This window comes from Engystomops pustulosus, chromosome 8 (assembly GCF_040894005.1).
Source record: "Engystomops pustulosus chromosome 8, aEngPut4.maternal, whole genome shotgun sequence".
In the NCBI taxonomy this organism is placed as follows: domain Eukaryota; kingdom Metazoa; phylum Chordata; class Amphibia; order Anura; family Leptodactylidae; genus Engystomops; species Engystomops pustulosus.
Window position 1 is genome coordinate 57,757,487 of NC_092418.1, and position 20,446 is coordinate 57,777,932.

Below are 20,446 nucleotides of genomic sequence, written 5' to 3' on the forward strand. Positions count from 1 at the left end.
GAAAAATAAGACATCCCCTGTAAATATGACCTAGTGCCTCTTTAGGAGAACAAATTAATATAAGCCACTGCCTTATTTCGGGGGAAACAGGGTATATAAGGCTGGAAAAAGACGCAAGTCCATCAAGTCCAACCTTTAAGAATTAAATAAATGTTTTATCCCCATAACCCGTGATATTTTTTCTCTCCAGAAAGGCATCCAGGCCTCTCTTGAACATGTACATAGAATCCGCCATAACAACCTCCTGCGGTAGAGAGTTCCACAGTCTCACTGCTCTTACAGTAAAGAACCTTTGTCTATGTTGATGGTAAAATCGCCTCTCCTCCAGGCGTAGAGGATGCCCCCTTGTCCTGGTCACAGGACTAGGTATAAAAAGATCTTTGGAGAGATCCTTGTACTGTCCATTCAGGTATTTGTACATTGTAATGAGGTCTCCCCTCAGTCGTCTTTTTTCTAAACTGAATAATCCCAAATTTTTTAATCTGTCAGTGAATTCTAGTTCCCCTATTCCCCTAATAATCCTGGTTGCTCTTCTCTGCACCCGTTCCAGCTCTACTATATCCTTTTTATACACTGGTGCCCAAAACTGTACACAATATTCCATGTGTGGTCTGACCAGATCCACTCTTGAACTTACCTCCTCGTAGAAACCAATCAGATTAGTCTTACAGGACCGATCTCTCATAAACCCATGCTGACGCTGGGTTATAAGGTTGTGCACAGTGAGATACTCCAGATACTCCAGATACTTAAAACCCCTCAAATATTTTCCCCACCACAGCAGTTAGACTCACGGGTCTGTAGTTTCCAGGATCGCTATTTGATCTTTTTTTGTATATTGGTACCACATTTGCTATGCGCCAGTCCTGTGGAACATAACCAGTCCTCAGTGAATCTTCAAATATTAAAAATAACGGTCTGTCTATCACCGTACATAATTCATGCAGAACCCGGGGGTGTATGCCATCTGGCCCCGGTGATTTATCTATCTTAGTGGTTGCGAGGCGGCGCCGTACCTGTTCCTGGGTTAAACTGTTGACATTCCAAAAATAATTTACATTATGCCTCATTGTGTCTTCCACCAGGGGATTTTCCTGGATAAAGACAGTTGAGAAGGCGACATTCAGTAGATTGTCCCTTTCCTCATTTTCTTCCACCATGACCCCCATGTTATTTCTAAGGGGACCCACACTCTCTGTTTTTAGTTTCTTATCATTTATATACTTGAAAAATAATTTGGGGTTATTTTTGCTCTCCCTGGCAATATTTCTCTCAGTCTCTATTTTTGCGGCCTTTATCTGCTTTTTACAGGATTTATTTTTATCTCTATAATCCTGTAATGCCTCATCGCTACCTTCACATTTTAGCACCTTAAACGCTTTATCTTTCTCGCTTATTGCTTTCCTTACAAGACTAGTTAGCCACATAGGCTTTTTCTTGTTCCTTTTATGCTTTTTCCCATAAGGTATGTGTTTCTCACAGGACATTTTCAGAATATATGAGAAAAAGTCCCATTTTTTTGGGGGGGTGGGTGGGGGGGCTTTTGTCTTTGAGAACATTATTCCAGTCTATGCCTTTAAGGTCTTCCCTTAGTTGCTGAAAATTTGCCCTCCTGAAGTTAAGAGTGTTGGTTGCCCCTTCACTAACGCTCTTAGTAAAGCGTAATACAAAATCAATGATATTATGATCACTATTACCCAGGTTCCCCCCAACCTGTAGTTTTGATCAGGTCTGTTGGTAAGGATAAGGTCCAGCAGTGCCCCCCCTCTTGTTGGCTCCAGGACTAGTTGCGACAGGTAATTGTCTTTTGTTGTTGACAAGAACCTGCTGCCTTTGAAGGACCTGCAGGTTTCTGCCCCCAGTTAATATCTGGGGAATTGAAGTCCCCCATGATAAGTACTTCACCTTGCTTTGAAGCCGCATCCATTTCACTTATCAGCATTTCCTCTGCTGCCTCCATTATATTTGGAGCCTTATAACAAACCCCTAGTAATGTTTTATTATTTTTTTCCCCTCCCCTTATCTCCACCCATAGGGACTCTACATTTGCATTTGCGTTACTGATGTCATCTCTCAAGGCAGACTTGAGGCAAGAATTCACATATAAACAAACCCCTCCTTCTTTTTTATTTATACGATCCTTTCTAAAAAGACTATAACCATCTATAGTAACAGCCCAGTCATAGCTACTGTCCAGCCATGTCTCGCTGATACCCACTATATCATATTTCCGCTCCAACATCAAGAGTTCCAGTTCCTCCATTTTGTTTGTGAGGCATCTGGCATTTGTGTACATACACTTTATATGGTTTTCCCTGTCCGTATTCCTTTTGTCCTTATTCCCCAATCTCATTCCAGCCCCCCTTCCTCCCCCATGGACTATGACTCTTCCCAGCTCTCTATCTACACTGTCTATTTGCCCTGCACAAGTGTAGTTGCCCTCCCCCCAGGTCTCTAGTTTAAACACTCCTCCAACCTTCTAGCCATTTTCCCCCCAAAACAGCTGCACCCTCCCCATTGAGGTGCAGCCCATCCCTACTGTAGAGCCAGTTCTCCATGAACCCAAAACCCTCCTTCCTACACCAACTTTTGAGCCACTTATTTACCTCCCTGATCTCCCGCTGCCTTTCTGGTGTGGCACGTGGTACAGGTAGTATTTCGGAGAAAACTACCTTTGAGGTCCTTGTCCTGAGCTTATGGCCTAAATCCCTGAAATAATTTTTAAGGACCTTCCACCTTCCCCACCAGCCCCTCCCAGTAATCCGTCAACCCGATCCGCAACATGCCGAACCCGAGCACCCGGCAAACAACACACTGTTCGGTATGCACGGTCTTTGTGACAGATTGCCCTGTGTGTTCCCCTAATAATCGAATCTCCCACTACCAGCACCTGTCTGACCTTGCCTGTGCTCCCATTACCCTTCTTACCGGAGCAGACAGTCCCCTGGTTGCTAGAGGCCACGTCTTGCTGCAGCATTGCCAGAGCTGATATCCCCCTCATCCGCCAGCCTGGCAAACTTATTGGGGTGCACCAGATCAGGACTAGACTCCCTACAACTATTCCCTCTACTCCACCTTCTACATGTTACCCAACTAGCTGCCCCCTCACTCTGCACCTCCATACTTCCCTCCCCACACCCATCTTTCCCAGAGAGTTTGTGCTCCAGGAGCAGCAAACTTTGCTCCATACTCGTTATACTTCACTCATTACATAATTTTCGACAGAGGCCTGCAGATGGATCCCGCGAAACGGTCTGCTACAGTGGCCACGCCCAGAAGGCCTCCGAGCCATACAGAGGTTCCATACAGAGGTTCCTGGGGTTTGCATATTATTATCGACAATTTATTCCACATTTCTCCATGGTCGTGGCTCCCATCGTGGCACTTACTAAGAAGGGTGCCAATCCACGTGCCTGGTCTCCTACAGCTGAAGAGGCCTTCTCCAAGTTAAAGTCTGCTTTTGCCTCGGCTCCAGTCCTCTCTAGGCCTGAAACGAACAAACCTTTTCATCTTGAGGTGGATGCATCCTCCGTAGGATCTGAAGCAGTGCTCTCCCAGAGAGGGCCCACATGCGGCTTCTTTTCCAAGACCTTTTCCCCAGCTGAAAGAAATTATTTGATTGGAGACAGAGAGCTGTTGGCTATCAAGCTTGCGCTAGAAGAATGGTGGTATCTTATGGAACGTGCTCTTCTGCCTAATGGTCAAGTGGAGAGGGTGAACCAGACTTTGGGCTGCTACATCCGTCATTCCGGTTCAGCCCATCAGGACAACTGGGCTGACCTACTACAATTCCCTGGAACCGGGGTCCGATGTCCCTGCGCTAGAGGATTTGGTCCAGGACCTCAATCTATTTGGGACCAGACCCGCCAGTCTCTTCTACGAGCTATCAATCAAGTGGCCTTCCTCCATCTATGCGCATCCCAAACTCCTTTCATGTCTCCCTCCTGAAGCCTGTCACCTTGAACCACTTCTACCAGCAATCCCCACCTCTTGCTCCTTAGGCAGATTCCCCGGATGTCTATGAAATTAAGGAGGTTCTGGACAGGAAGCTCATAAGGGGTAAGCGGTTCTTTCTTGTAGATTGGAAGGGGTTTGGGCCTGAGGAGAGATCTTGGGAGCCCGAGGAGAACATTTTGGATCGGCCTCTCCTCCAGGGATTTCTTGGGACCAAGAAGAAGAGGCAGAAGGGGGGAGGGTACTGTCTCAGATCACAGGCACACCCGTGTCTCTACGTGTGCCCCCGAGGCCTGGAGCCTGTTACCTTCCCTGGCATCAGCGGCGAACTCCGCTGATCCCGCGGCTGATAAGTAGCGCTAACCTGAACTCCTGCCCCTTCCTGTGACCTTTGCCGCATCTTCAAGCCTTCCGCTGAAGAGAAAGCTCCACTGTGATTCCTGTGTATTCTGTTACTCCTGCGTTACTGTGATTCCTGAGTTCCTGTGTCTGTCCGTTCCTGTGATTCCTGTATGCCAGTCCGTTCCAGTGATTCCTGCATTCCTGTTTGCCAGTCTGTTCCTGTGATTCCTGCGTTCCTATGTGCCAGTCCGTTCCTGTGTGCCTGCGTTCCTGCGTGCCAGCTCCTGTGATTCCTGACATGAGTCCTATTGTGCCTTTCCTGTGTTATTCTCCTTCCGTCACCCTGGGTACAGACTGTCTCCTGTATTACTACCTTGGCAGCCACCACAGGCTAGTCTCACCTGTGGAACCACCTGGTGGTATCCTGCCGCAGCAAAGCCATCCCACTTTGCGGGGGGCTCTGGTGAAAACCGAGTGCCACTTAGACTCTGGTCCCAGGTCGGCTAGTACCATCTCCCACTGTGGTTCAGAGGGTCCCAGACTCCCAGCCCTAACACAGAGCTGGTTATACAGCCAAGGATCAGCAATAATGACATTCTCTGCCCATTCTGGTGGATGGATACACAATCTACTAATGACTTAACTCTGGATAGTCTAAGTTCATCATAGGGCTGAATCATGAAGGGAAATATGTTTTAGGCATGGAAAGCATTCATTAATTATTCACCTTCTCAGTCTGAAGTGGACAAACAATTTTTCGATTTATAGAATAGTTTTCAGGTACACTGATTACAGCAAAAAAAATTACCGTATATACTTGTGTATAAGCCGACCCAAGTATAAGCCGAGGCCCCTAATTTTACCACAAAAACCTGGTAAAACCTAGATATTTTTTACTCGAGTATAAGCAGAGTTTGGGCTTTCAGCACATTTTTTTTGTGCTGAAAAACTAGGCTTATACTCGAGTATATAAGGTAAGCCAAAATAAAGGGAATGTGAAAATATATTTACATTCCAGGATTGTAGCTGAACTCTGTTGCAACTAGTGTGTGAGATCTCTTCAGTTGACACAGCACAACCCCTCTTCCCAAGGAATTACTTATGTATTAAAACTGAAGCCTGCTACAGCAGTGCCTCATAAAAAAGAGAGGGGGTGATGTAGGATGTCCCATACTAGTGCACCAGCTGCAATCCTAGAATATAAATTAATATTATCATTGCTATTTATTTTTCTGAACATCCAATGATAAATGAAAGGAATACTGATGACTCTAATGGCCCCAGCAGACCTACCTCAGGCATCCCCGTGGCAGGGCACCCAACTGACACACTACCTGACCTCCCTACCATCCCCCTCTTCGTTCGCAAGACAGCGGACTGGGTTTGAAGGTCTTTGCATGTGGAAAAGCCAGGTTAGGGCTGCACTTTCATTTTCTTATAAATATTTAACAGCCCCTCCACAGAATTACATTCCGCCCTACATTCTAAAGTGGGAGAGAGACCTGGACATTAGCCTCACTGAAGAGCAGCGCGAAAAGATATTCCTCATGGCCCACAAAACAACCATTAATTCTCTATACCAATAAACTAATTATAAGATTCTCACAAGGTGGTACAGAGTTCCTCACGTCTTACACAAGATGTTCCCAGAGGCCTCCTCATGTTGCTGGCGGTTTGGGGTGGAGGAAGGGACAATCTTGCATATATTTTGGGAGTGCTCTAAGCTCACTCCTTTTTGGGATACCATTCTTGAGGTGGTTCGCGAGGTGACAGGCAAAGCATTACAGAACGACCCGGCCTGGGTCCTGTTACACCATAACAAGGTCTCCCTTCCCACATACAGATGTTCCCTGGTTCGACACTTACTGAATGCGGCTAAATCATGTGTACCAGCCTGTTGGCTCTCTATTGAACCACCCAAAGTCTTTCACTGGTTGAAGAGAGTGGAGGAGGTTAGTCGGATGGAGAGTATTCTGAGTTCAAACCCTAGAAGCGTGGCTCGTTTTCAGGAGACTTGGCAACACTGGATTATTTTTAAATCATCACCTGCATTCAATGCCCTGATATGCGATGAGGAGATAGAGGAGTTCTGATCTTAAAGGTGTTGCTGGACTGAGAGGGGGGGGGGGGGAATCTAATCCTTTCCCCTCGGGCTTCTTCCTTAACCCTTTTTTCTTTTTCTTTTGTCTTCCCCTCCCCACGTGTTCTTCTTATGTTATATATGTGCCTCGTTGTTTACTGAGGTAGCCAAGATTCCACGGCTTGTTTGATAATTTCTGTAAATGTTGGATTGTCTTTGTCCCCTAGTCGCTCCCAAAGAGCGACTGTTTGTCAAAATTTGTTTGGTTTTGAAAATTGAATAAAAACGTAATACGAAAAAAAAAGGAATACTGACTCTCAATTTCAGTACTTTCAGTGCCTCTTTTTCAATTTTTGATTTATAGATTTATAGATTTGTTTAGTATTTGCAGCAGAAGAGACTCTAATAATGATTGAAGTAAGTCACCAAAATCAGTACAATGGTGCCAGGGGACACATTTAAGAATGGCAACTCTTTCTGTAAAACCTCACTGGCATATGGTGTTAGAAAAGAACTATGCAATCAAGATTAAATGGAAATTGAGATAGGGTACTGTGATGAAAATATAGGCCATATAACCGGGGGAAGTGGGGCATTATGTTATGCTAGTACATGTCACTCACTTTCTCCAGCTTTGAATAGCTCAATTAGGTCAGGAAGACAATCTGGAAAGTAATTTACTCTCTGGAAGGTAATGCTTCAAAGAAATAGACCATCTATGGTGGGACCATCACATAGAATTCCCTTCACTTTTTAGACCCAGGTAATATGTATAGTCTTGGGCAAAAGGGGCAACTACGACAATGTTTTTTTGTAGCATAGCGGGGTATTTTTTTATTATATTGGGATGTACAAATTTATTTTTATGAATATTTATTAAAATTTTTGTGTGTTTGTTTGTACTTTATATGTCCCCCATGAGGTCATAAAAAGACATAATTTTATTACAGTTTTTTTACTTTTTTCTCTTTTACATGTTTTCAACTGTAACTAGGGTATCTAGAAAACCCCAGTTAAAGCGCGAAACAACCCTTTGTGAGGGCCAATGCTGATCGGAGCTGTATTGGGTCTGATCAGACCCAGCAGCTCTGATTAATCCCTTTAGGGTCACGTGACTGCTGGGTGTATAGAGCTTGCGGCTGAGTTAGCTCTGCCCTTCTATGCATTGCTCTGCTTCATCGTGATGCAGTGAGAAATGTAGAAGGGAGAAGTGGTAATAAACCGCATCTCTTTCTCCCTTAAGTCTCGGGGTGTCGCTGACTAGTGTGGGAGCAGTAGAAAACTGCAGCAATGTCTAAAGACAGCGGGCAGTCTGAAACTAGTTAGATTATTTCTTGGACGAAGAGAAGTTTATCCTATAGTACATAACCTGTAAACTGCTGTAGAAAACAAATGTCAACCCAAATCTAATACAGATTTTGAAAATGGAAATGTAGGGCCTCATAGTTTACCTTAGTCCTATGGAATATAACCTCATAAAAAAAGGAGATTGAATAGCATCATATTGTAGGTTGCACATTTAATAGCCAGTCTCCCACACCCTCAAAAATAGTTGTGGTAAATCGGCCAATTAGGTAAATCAAAAACATACACTCACATACTAGGCTAGGTCACACCCCATTAAATATATATATTACTTTTCTAAAAACTGTAACAAGTTACCTCATTGTGATATGCATTAAGCACATCAATGATGTCTTCTTTGGATGGACATTTCAATGTTATAAGGTCTTTTTCCAATGAGGGGATCTTTAAGAGAAAAACAGGAAAAAAGTTAAAAGTTTGAAAATCAAAAAAATTCTGCAGACACCTGGATTCTCATCTGACTGGTGACTGTGCTACTATTGATTGTGCTATTGATTTGGAGGTCAATCCAATTTATAATACTTTTATCCCTAATTGACTTTGTTGGAGAGATTTATCATGCTTTGTACACCGTTCACCGATGTGAAGAATTAGTTGCAACTCCTCTGCATGACTTGGAGTTGAAATTTCGTTCCCTCTTGGGCCCCCCCAAGTGGGCATGAAACAGTGGTGAGTAGCACATTTGCTATAACTTGCACCAGAATTCATGTGCAGGTTATAGCAGAATTCTATATCTGGCATAGGATTCAAAAGAGTGCGAACTGTTGTCCGCTCAATATACCAAAACACATGAGTAACATGCTATATCAACAGATTGTACGCAGCTGGGGGAGTATCAAGACTGGGGTACAATTTGTCCAGTCATGATAAACTTTCTTATATATATATAAACTGTGCAACAGTGTATTCACATTACCTAATAAATAGTAACACAATGGGGGTCATTTACTAAGGGCCCGATTCGCGTTTTCCCGACGTGTTACCCGAATATTTCCGATTTGCGCCGATTGTACCTGAATTGCCCCGGGATTGTGGCGCACGCGATCGGATTGTGGCGCATCGGCGCCGGCATGCGCGCGACGGAAATCGGGGGGCGTGGACGAACGAAAACCCGACGTATTCGGAAAAACCGCCGCATTTAAAAACCGAAAAAGTGTCACTTGGGGAGCGCTTACCTTCACCTGGTCCGAGGTGGTGCATTCCGGCGCGATGAGATGACTTTCAGCGCAGCAGCGCCACCTGGTGGACGGCGGAAGAACTACATTCATAAATCCCGGCCGGACCCGAATCCAGAGCAGAGAACGCACCGCTGGATCGCGACTGGACCGGGTAAGTAAATGTGCCCCAATGGATTTGTCAAAAATAGTACAAAACTTTGTGCAGGGTGAGATAGATTATTCAGAAGTGGTGCACGGTCTTTATTAATATGGTGCAATCTCTTTGCGATAAATAAATTGTCTATAAGCACAAATTTGCGCACATGTGCATTAGCTGGTATCTAACAACTCAGGATGTCTACTGTAGGAGTCACAGGCTCCTACAAGGGCAGCATCCATTCGCATGCTATGAGGCCCGCATGTCAGGGGACCCTGGTATCCAATCTGACACACTAAAGAATGGAGGATGTGTACCATTATATACATATTATGCTCCACATTGTATAGCATAATATGTATATAGCATTGTACATCTTCCACAGAATCACCAGCTCGGATAAGAAATGTAAGGGAAGAGAATGTGTGAGTATACAAATATTTATATTTTCTGAGGGGGTGGGGGCATTTAGAAGTCTGTTATGGGGCACAGCTTCTCCTACCCTGTTTCCCCGAAAATAAGACAGTGTCTTATATTAATTTTTGCTCCTAAAAGGGCACTAGGTCTTATTTTCAGGGGATGTCTTATTTTTCCATGAACAAGAATTGACATCTATCGTTGAACAGAAAATCAACTTCTCTAACACCCTTCTGACTCTCCAAACTCTGAATTTCATGCTGTATTTCTTGTGACTCCATTTCTATTGGAACCATGGGCCCCAATCTCTCATGTTTAGTAAAAACACTTTCCATAGATGACCCTTCTTATCCTGGTAGCTGCCGGTATCACATTTGCAGCACAACAGTCATTGATTTAATTCCATGAATTCTTCCCCATGGCACAACCTTCTGCAAAATCTAAAAGATTTACTAATAATAATGTATGATGTGGGGGGAGCTGCTGCAATGACTGCCGCTAGGTCTTATTTTCAGGGGAGGCCTTATATTTCTAAACCTGAACAAAATTGTACTAGGTATTATTTTCGGGGGATGTCTTATTTTAGGGGAAACAGGGTAGTTACGTCCCTGCTAAGAGCACACAGCTGTACTCTTACTTTCACCAGTGATCCCCCCTTACCTTAACGCCAAGGCCTTTTTTTGATTTAGCGTTTAAATTTTCCCTCCCCACATTTAAAAAATTTATAACTTTTGTATTTTTCCATGTGAAGAGCTGTGTAAGGGCTTGTTTTGTGCCTAAGAAATTGCACAGCACAGTGACAGTGTTTACTATTCCATGCCTTGTACTGGAAAGCAGGAAAAAATTCCAAATGCAGAGAAATTGGTGAAAAACAGCATTTGCACCATTTTCATGTAGGCTTGGTTTTTACATCTTACGTTGTGCACCTCAAATTACATTGTAATTAAAACCTTCTGTACAAAAAAAAGAGTCTTCGTTTTGCCATTTTCTGGGGCTGATAACTTTTTCATACTTTGTGTACGGAGCTGGTACATATATTTTTTTGCGGGATGAGCTAACTTTTTGTTTGCTACCATTTTGGTGACTGTGCTTTTAGAAAATTTTTTATACATTGCAAAAAGGCAAAAAAGTGGTGATTCAAACTTTTGGGCGGTATTTTCCATTACGGTAGTCAACGCCAGGAAGATATTTTGATAAATCAGACATTCTGGGATGCAGCGACATGTTTATGATTTTTACTGTTTATTTTCATTTACGTTCTAGGGAAACTGGGTTTATATGAATTTTTTGTAACTTATTAATTTATTTTACTATTTTTCAGACAACCTAGGGTACTTTAACTCTAGGTTGTCTGATTGATATACGGTATGGCAGTATATGGGGATTTTAAATATCATCTATGTAATGTGCCACTGGTTAATTGTAATTGATGGTGTTAAAGGACACCTGTCATCAGGTCTGTGTCACTTGTCCTGTCACCTCTACCTGTTGGAGCAGCTCACAAGGATCCCATCCCAGCCTTTATCTAGTTATTTCAAACATTAATCATTGTAAAATCATCTATTCTTTATTATGTAAATGAGGCTGGTCACATGATCAGAGGCAGTGATGTCACTCCTGTTACCCCTCCCCTCTCCTCCCCCCTGCTCATGTCTGTGTGTAATGTATAGTAAAGTATTGCTGGTATCTGTGGTGCATCTGCTGACATGCTGCATCCTCCTAATAGAGACACAGACATCAGCTACACATGAATCTGACATGTTCTGCTGTAACATGGCTGCCTGGAGCTGCTGTATCTCTCCTAAACACACACAAATGCACACACAGGCTCCAGGGGGCGCCAGCACCAGGAGGGATATCATTATACAGCCTCACATCATTATACAGCCTCACATCATTATACAGGCTGTCAGTCATGCACTGGGGGTGTGGCTGTGCCTCCCACTCATGAATAGATTGGACAGCTTGAATATGCTAATGCTTCATTGGACATTTCACAGGTCATTTGCATACAGCTTTAGGACCTCATTGCTTAGGTTTGCAGGCATGTAGAGGGACAATGAATAGAGGCAATGCTCTCTAATGGCAGTTTATGAAAATATATTTAGTTTAGGGGGGTTATTTTGACAGGTTCTCTTTAAACTACATAGCCTCGGGTCTCGAGACGTCATGGGCAGCTACGATCTCTGGCAAGATGATGGCACCCATGCAAGTTCTTTTTCTCTAACTGTGTTTGATTATGTACAATTGTCTGACTTGTATTCTATGAGGCAGGGGCGTTGCTAGGGTGGTAAAAGATCCGGGGCACGGGCCCCAATGCATGTGTGTTGCACTTTCAGTAATGCCCCCTCCTGTACATAACCTCCTCACATGTGGTTGTGCCAATAACAAGGTTACTTCTGGTATATACAGCTACAGAAACCACAGGAGAAATCCCCATCACCACATCTTATCTTCCTCATTGTCCCTACATCTTGGTTCCCTGGCAGTGTTATCCTGCTGCCGCCCCTAACAATCTCCCCAAATACTGTAAGGCTGCGCTCACACTTTGTCTTGCATTTAAACAAAACCAGGTGCATGTTACCCATCACATGTGTATTACTGGAAAATATATGAGATCAAACCGAGGCCCATCCTAGTGCCATGTGTGAACATGCTCCAAAAAATGTCCCCCACACAGCCCCCCAGTAAGTAATGTGCCTCACACAGCCCCCCAGTAAGTAATGTGCCTCACACAGCCCCCCAGTAAGTAATGTGCCTCACACAGCCCCCCAGTAAGTAATGTGCCTCACACAGACCCCCAGTAAGTAGTTTCCTCACACAGCCCCCCAGTAAATAATGTGCCTCACACAGCCCCCCAGTAAATAATGTGCCTAACACAGCCCCCCAGTAAGTAATGTCCTCACACAGCCCCCCAGTAAGTAATGTCCTCACACAGCCCCCCAGTAAGTAATGTGCCTCACACAGCTCCCCCAAAAGTAATGTCCCCCACACAGCCCCCCACTAATTAATGTGCCTCACACAGTCCCCCCAGTAAGTAATGTGCCTCACACAGTCCCCCCAGTAAGTAATGTGCCTCACACAGCCCCCCACTAAGTAATGTCCTCACACAGCCCCCCCAGTAAGTAATGTGCCCCACACAGCCCCCCACTAAGTAATGTGCCTCACACAGACCCCCAGTAAGTAATGTGCCCCACACAGCCCCCCAGTAAGTAATGTGCCTCACACACAGCCCCCCAGTAAGTAATGTGCCTCACACACAGCCCCCCAGTAAGTAATGTGCCTCACACAGCGCCCCAGTAAGTAATGAGCCCCACACACAGCCCCCCACTAAGTAATGTGCCTCACACAGCCCCCCACTAAGTAATGTGCCTCACACAGCCCCCCACTAAGTAATGTGCCTCACACAGCCCCCCCATAAGTAATGTCCTCACACAGCCCCCCAGTAAGTAATGTGCCTCACACAGCCCCCCAGTAAGTAATGTGCCTCACACAGCCCCCCAGTAAGTAATGTGCCTCACACAGCCCCCCAGTAAGTAATGTGCCTCACACAGCCCCCAGTAAGTAATGTGCCTCACACAGCCCCCAGTAAGTAATGTGCCTCACACAGCCCCCCACTAAGTAATGTGCCTCACACAGCCCCCCACTAAGTAATGTGCCTCACACAGCCCCCCACTAAGTAATGTGCCTCACACAGCCCCCCAGTAAGTAATGTGCCTCACACAGCCCCCCACTAAGTAATGTGCCTCACACAGCCCCCAGTAAGTAATGTGCCTCACACAGCCCCCCACTAAGTAATGTGCCTCACACAGCCCCCCACTAAGTAATGTGCCTCACACAGCCCCCCACTAAGTAATGTGCCTCACACAGCCCCCCACTAAGTAATGTGCCTCACACAGCCCCCCACTAAGTAATGTGCCTCACACAGCCCCCCCATAAGTAATGTCCTCACACAGCCCCCAGTAAGTAATGTGCCTCACACAGCCCCCCACTAAGTAATGTTCCTCACACAGCCCCCCACTAAGTAATGTGCCTCACACAGCCCCCCACTAAGTAATGTGCCTCACACAGCCCCCCAGTAAGTAATGTGCCTCACACAGCCCCCAGTAAGTAATGTGCCTCACACAGACCCCCACTAAGTAATGTGCCTCACACAGCCCCCCCACTAAGTAATGTGCCTCACACAGCCCCCCACTAAGTAATGTGTCTCACACACAGCCCCCCCAGTAAATAATGTGCCTCACACAGCCCCCCAGTAAGTAATGTGCCTCACACAGCCCCCCACTAAGTAATGTGCCTCACACAGCCCTCCACTAAGTAATGTGCCTCACACAGCCCTCCACTAAGTAATGTGCCTCACACAGCCCCCACTAAGTAATGTGCCTCACACAGCCCCCACTAAGTAATGTGCCTCACACAGCCCCCCACTAAATATTGTGCCTCACACAGCCCCCCAGTAAATAATGTGCCTCACACAGCGCCCCAGTAAGTAATGAGCCCCGCACAGCCCCCCAGTAAGTAATGTGCCTCACACAGCCCCCCACTAAGTAATGTGCCTCACACAGCCCCCCACTAAGTAATGTGCCTCACACAGCCCCCCATAAGTAATGTCCTCACACCCCCCCCCAGTAAGTAATGTGCCCACACAGCCCCCCAGTAAGTAATGTGCCTCACACAGACCCCCAGTAAGTAATGTGCCTCACACACAGCCCCCAGTAAGTAATGTGCCTCACACAGTCCCCCCAGTAAGTAATGTGCCTCACACAGCCCCCCACTAAGTAATGTGCCTCACACAGCCCCCCACTAAGTAATGTGCCTCACACAGCCCCCCACTAAGTAATGTGCCTCACACAGCCCCCCAGTAAGTAATGTGCCTCACACAGCCCCCCAGTAAGTAATGTGCCTCACACAGCCCCCAGTAAGTAATGTGCCTCACACAGCCCCCCACTAAGTAATGTGCCTCACACAGCCCCCCAGTAAATAATGTGCCTCACACAGCCCCCCACTAAGTAATGTGCCTCACACAGCCCCCCAGTAAATAATGTGCCTCACACAGCCCCCCAGTAAGTAATGTGCCTCACACACAGCCCCCCAGTAAGTAATGTGCCTCACACAGCCCCCCACTAAGTAATGTGCCTCACACACAGCCCCCCAGTAAGTAATGTGCCTCACACACAGCCCCCCAGTAAGTAATGTGCTCACACAGCCCCCAGTAAATAATGTGCCTCACACAGCCCCCCAGGAAATAATGTGCCTCACACAGCCCCCCAGTAAATAATGTGCCTCACACAGTCCCCCCAGTAAGTAATGTGCCTCACACAGCCCCCCAGTAAATAATGTGCCTCACACTGTCCCCCCAGTAAGTAATGTGACCCCACAGCCCCCCAGTAAGTAATGTGCCTCACACAGCCCCCCACTAAGTAATGTGCCTTACACAGTCCCCCCACTAAATAATGTGCCACACACAGCCCCCCAGTAAATAATGTGCCTCACACAGCCCCCCAGTAAGTAATGTGCCTCACACACAGCCCCCCAGTAAGTAATGTGCTCACACAGCCCCCAGTAAATAATGTGCCTCACACAGCCCCCCAGGAAATAATGTGCCTCACACAGCCCCCCAGTAAATAATGTGCCTCACACAGTCCCCCCAGTAAGTAATGTGCCTCACACAGCCCCCCAGTAAATAATGTGCCTCACACTGTCCCCCCAGTAAGTAATGTGACCCCACAGCCCCCCAGTAAGTAATGTGCCTCACACAGCCCCCCACTAAGTAATGTGCCTTACACAGTCCCCCCACTAAATAATGTGCCACACACAGCCCCCCAGTAAATAATGTGCCTCACACAGCCCCCCAGTAAATAATGTGCCCCACACAGCCCCCCAGTAAATAATGTGCCTCACACAGCCCCCCAGTAAATAATGTGCCTCACACTGTCCCCCCAGTAAGTAATGTGCCTCACACAGTCCCCCCAGTAAGTAATGTGCCTCACACAGCCCCCCAGTAAGTAATGTGACCACACAGCCCCCATTAAGTAATGTGCCTCATACAGCCCCCCAGTAAATAATGTGCCTCACACAGTCCCCCCAGTAAGTAATGTGCCTCACACAGCCCCCCAGTAAATAATGTGCCTCACACAGCCCCCCAGTAAATAATGTGCCTTACACTGTCCCCCCAGTAAGTAATGTGACCACACAGCCCCCCAGGAAATAATGTGCCTCACACACAGCCCCCAGTAAGTAATGTGCCTCACACAGCCCCCCACTAAGTAATGTGCCTTACACAGTCCCCCCACTAAATAATGTGCCTCACACAGTCCCCCAGTGAATAATGTGCCTCACACAGCCCCCCAGTAAATAATGTGCCTCACACAGCCCCCCAGTAAATAATGTGCCTCACACTGTCCCCCCAGTAAATAATGTGCCTCACACTGTCCCCCCAGTAAATAATGTGCCTCACACTGTCCCCCCAGTAAGTAATGTGCCTCACACAGTCCCCCAGTAAATAATGTGCCTCACACAGCCCCCCAGGAAATAATGTGCCTCACAAAGCCACCCAGGAAATAATGTGCCTCACACAGCCCCCCAGGAAATAATGTGCCTCACACAGCCCCCCAGGAAATAATGTGCCTCACACAGTCCCCCCAGTAAGTAATGTGCCTCACACAGTCCCCCCAGTAAATAATGTGCCTCACACACAGCCCCCCAGTAAATAATGTGCCTCACACAGCCCCCCAGTAAATAATGTGCCTCACACAGCCCCCCAGTAAATAATGTGCCCCACACAGCCCCCCAGTAAGTAATGTGCCTCACACAGCCCCCCAGTAAGTAATGTGCCTCACAAAGCCCCCCAGTAAGTAATGTGCCTCACACAGTCCCCCCAGTAAATAATGTGCCTCACACAGCCTCCCAGTAAATAATGTGCCTCACACAGCCCCCCACTAAGTAATGTGCCTCACACATCCCCCAGTAAATAATGTGCCACACACAGCCCCCCACTAAATAATGTGCCTCACACAGCCCCCCGGTAAATAATGTGCCTCACACAGCCCCCCGGTAAATAATGTGCCTCACACAGCCCCCCAGTAAATAATGTGCCTCACACAGTCCCCCCACTAAATAATGTGCCACACACAGCCCCCCAGTAAATAATGTGCCTCACACAGCCCCCCAGTAAATAATGTGCCTCACACAGTCCCCCCAGTAAATAATGTGCCTCACACAGCCTCCCAGTAAATAATGTGCCTCACACAGCCCCCCAGTAAACAATGTGCCTCACACAGTCCCCCCAATAAATAATGTGCCTCACACAGCCCCCCAGGAAATAATGTGCCTCACAGAGCCCCCCAGTAAGAAATGTGCCTCACAGAGCCCCCCAGTAAGAAATGTGCCTCACACAGCCCCCCAGTAAATAATGTGCCCAAACAGACCCCCAGTAAACAATGTGCCTCACACAGTCCCCCAGTAAGTAATGTGCCTCACACAGCCCCCCAGGAAATAATGTGCCTCACAAAGTACCCCCAGTAAATAATGTGCCTCACACACAGCCCCCCAGTAAATAATGTGCCTCACACAGCCCCCCAGGAAATAATGTGCCTCACACAGCCCCCCAGTAAATAATGTGCCTCACACACAGCCCCCCAGTAAATAATGTGCCTCACACAGCCCCCCAGGGAATAATGTGCCTCACACAGCCCCCCAGTAAATAATGTGCCTCACACAGTACCCCCAGTAAATAATGTGCCTCACACACAGCCCCCCAGTAAATAATGTGCCTCACACAGCCCCCCAGTAAATAATGTGCCTCACACAGCCCCCCAGTAAATAATGTGCCTCACACAGCCCCCCAGTAAATAATGTGCCTCACACAGCCCCCCTGTAAATAATGTGCCTCGCACACAGCCCCCCAGCAAATAATGTGCCTCACACAGTCCCCCAGGAAATAATGTACCTCACACAGTCCCCCCAGTAAATAATGTGCCTCACACAGTCCCCCCAGTAAATAATGTGCCTCACACAGCCCCCCAGTAAGTAATGTGCCTCACACAGCCCCCCACTAAGTAATGTGCCTCACACAGCCCCCCACTAAGTAATGTGCCTCACACAGTCCCCCCAGTAAATAGTGTGCCTTACACAGTCCCCCCAGTAAGTAATGTGCCTCACACAGTCCCCCCAGTAAATAGTGTGCCTTACACAGCCCCCCAGGAAATAATGTGCCTCACACAGTCCCCCCAGTAAATAATGTGCCTCACACAGTCCCTCCAGTAAATAATGTGCCTCACACAGTCCCTCCAGTAAATAATGTGCCTCACACAGCCCCCCAGTAAGTAATGTGCTCACACAGCCCCCCAGTAAGTAATGTGCTCACACAGCCCCCCCCCCAGTAAATAATGTGCCTCACACAGCCCCCCAGGAAATAATGTGCCTCACACAGCCCCCCAGGAAATAATGTGCCTCACACAGCCCCCCAGTAAATAATGTGCCTCACACAGTCCCCCCAGGAAATAATGTGCCTCACACAGTCCCCCCCCCAGTAAATAATGTGCCTCACACAGCCCCCCAGTAAATAATGTGCCTCACACAGCCCCCCAGTAAATAATGTGCCTCACACAGCCCCCCAGTAAATAATGTGCCTCACAATGTTCTCCCCCTTCCCTAGTCCCTATCATGTTTCTCACCTCACAGATGCAGCTCTCTCTCTTTCTGTGCGCTGCTTTCCCCTGCAGGTCATGTGATCATGACATCATCACAGGTCTTTCAGCCTCTGGAACTCCCGGAGGTAAGGTCCTTGCAGGGGAAAGCAGCGCCTGCACTCATTCTCATCACAATCTGAGGACACAGATCGTGATGAGAATGAGAGGGAAGGAATCTCCCGGGCAGCGGGGCAGATGATCTGCTGACCCGAGGAGATTCGGGGCACTGGCCAAAAGATCCGGGGCAGGAGCCCCGGATCTTTTGACCTAGCGACGCCCCTGCTATGAGGATCATCTCTCTTTAGTCTCTGCTGATAATCTCATGACCTTGTACCATGAAAAATTTGTATAAAAAGGAGAATGATAATGTATTGCATCTTTTATGGGTGAAAAGTTGCAAAATAAAAATCTTTGTTGAATTTAAAAAAAAGTGCTTTTAATCCCTGAAGGTGCTTTTGGCCTATTTTATTTACAGCCTTTTTAGTGTTTGTTTTATGACTAAGATGACACTTTTTTGTTGGCCTCCTATGCATATTTATAAAAATATATGGCTAGCAAGTGAAAAGAAAAATAGGAATACTCTGAAATTAAATACTCTTCATATGCTCTATTTAAAAGGGACCTCTCAATTTTGGATGTGTGGCCAGTGTTGGCCTCTCCTTCGCATGGACCGTAGTGATTTGATTGGCTTCTGTTTTTTCCACGCCTCACAGTCCCCTATCGTGCTCCTCTTGCATTTAAATATATTGTATCAATATTGTTTGAATATTTGATGAAAATTTCCTAAAATATTTCTGTAAAATACATGTATACATTTTTTTATTCATCTGTGTCATTGTGAAGTACTGCTGTTTGATTAATAAAAATGCTATTTGTCAAGGAGATATTAATTGTGAATGTATAAGATTGGTTTAACTATAGGGTAATTACAAACTTTGTAGAAATATTTGGCATTCATTGAATCGTCCAGGCAGCTTTTATGACATCCTGGAGCTTTAACCCCTTCCCGACGCATGGAGAGGGCTCGCGGGCCGAGCCCTCTCCATAGCTGGTAAGTCTTTGCTGCATATTGCAGCAAAGGCTTACCGGTAACACCCGCGATCGGTGATGGCACCGATCGCGGGTGCTTTCACCGCGATCGCCGCCGGCAATGCTGCCGGAGGCTTCAAAAAGATGGCGCCGCATGGGCGCCGCCATCTTGGCGCAGATCTTCGCTCCCCGATGACGTCACGGGGAGCGGTGATCCGTTGCCATGACAGCATCGGGCCTCACGAAGGCCCGAAGCTGTCTAGTTTTAACCCATTCATTACAATGTGCTATCAGCACAGTAAAATCCCCATATACTGCCATATTGCAGTATGGCAGTATATGGTAGGATCGATCAGACAACCTAGGGTTAAAGTACCCTAGGGAGTCTGAAAAATAGTTAAAGTAAAAGTAAAAAAAAGTTTTAAAAAAAAAATTATATTAAAAAAACCTAAAAATTTAAATCACCCCCCTTTCCCTAGAACTGATATTAATATTAATAAACAGTAAAAATCATAAACACATTAGGTATCACCGCGTCCGAAAATGTCCGATCTATCAAAATATAATAACGGTTTTTCACTGCGTTTAACCCCGTAACGGAAAATAGCGTCCAAAGTCAAAAATGACATTTTTTTGCCATTTTGGAAAATATAAAAAAATTAATAAAAAGTGATCAAAAGGTAGCACAGTCCTAACAATGATAGCAATGAAAACGCCATCAAAAGTCGCAAAAAATGACACCACCCACAGCTCCGTACACCAAAGTATGAAAAAGTTATTAGCGCCAGAAGATGGCAAAATCAAAAAAAAAATTTTTGTACAGGAGGTTTTAATTTTTTTAAATGTATGAAAACATTATAAAACCTGTACAAATGTGGTATCCCTGTGATCGTAGCAACCCAAAGAATAAAGTAGACCTGTCATTTGGGGCACACAGTGAAAGCTGTAAAATCCAAGCCCACGAGAAAACGTCGCAAATGTGTTTTTTCACCATTTTCACTGCATTTGGAATTTTAAATACCGTCACTACGAAGTGCAATTTGTTACGCAGAAAATAAGCCATCACAGAGCTTTTTATGTGGAAAAATAAAAAAGTTATGAATTTAATGAATGGGAGGTTCTGAAATCTGAACCAAACTGAGAAGTTATAAAACAATATGAAATCCAAGAATTGATGTTCACATTTTTGGGGCTGCTTGACAAGCTGAGTGTCTACTCTACAGTACCAGTAGTCATGCTGCTTTCTGGTGATATG

The 20,446-nt window shown here is 46.1% G+C and overlaps 1 protein-coding gene across 1 annotated transcript in view; it reads right to left on the bottom strand.

Moving 5' to 3' along the window:
- The window catches only part of LOC140076143 (3-hydroxyisobutyryl-CoA hydrolase, mitochondrial-like), a 222,309-nt gene that overhangs the window by 177,472 nt on the left and 24,391 nt on the right, over positions 1-20,446 (bottom strand). The window contains exon 3 of the mRNA XM_072122650.1: positions 8,039-8,125. Within this exon, the coding sequence (XP_071978751.1) occupies positions 8,039-8,125 (87 nt within the window). The remainder of the gene's footprint in view (positions 1-8,038; positions 8,126-20,446) is intronic.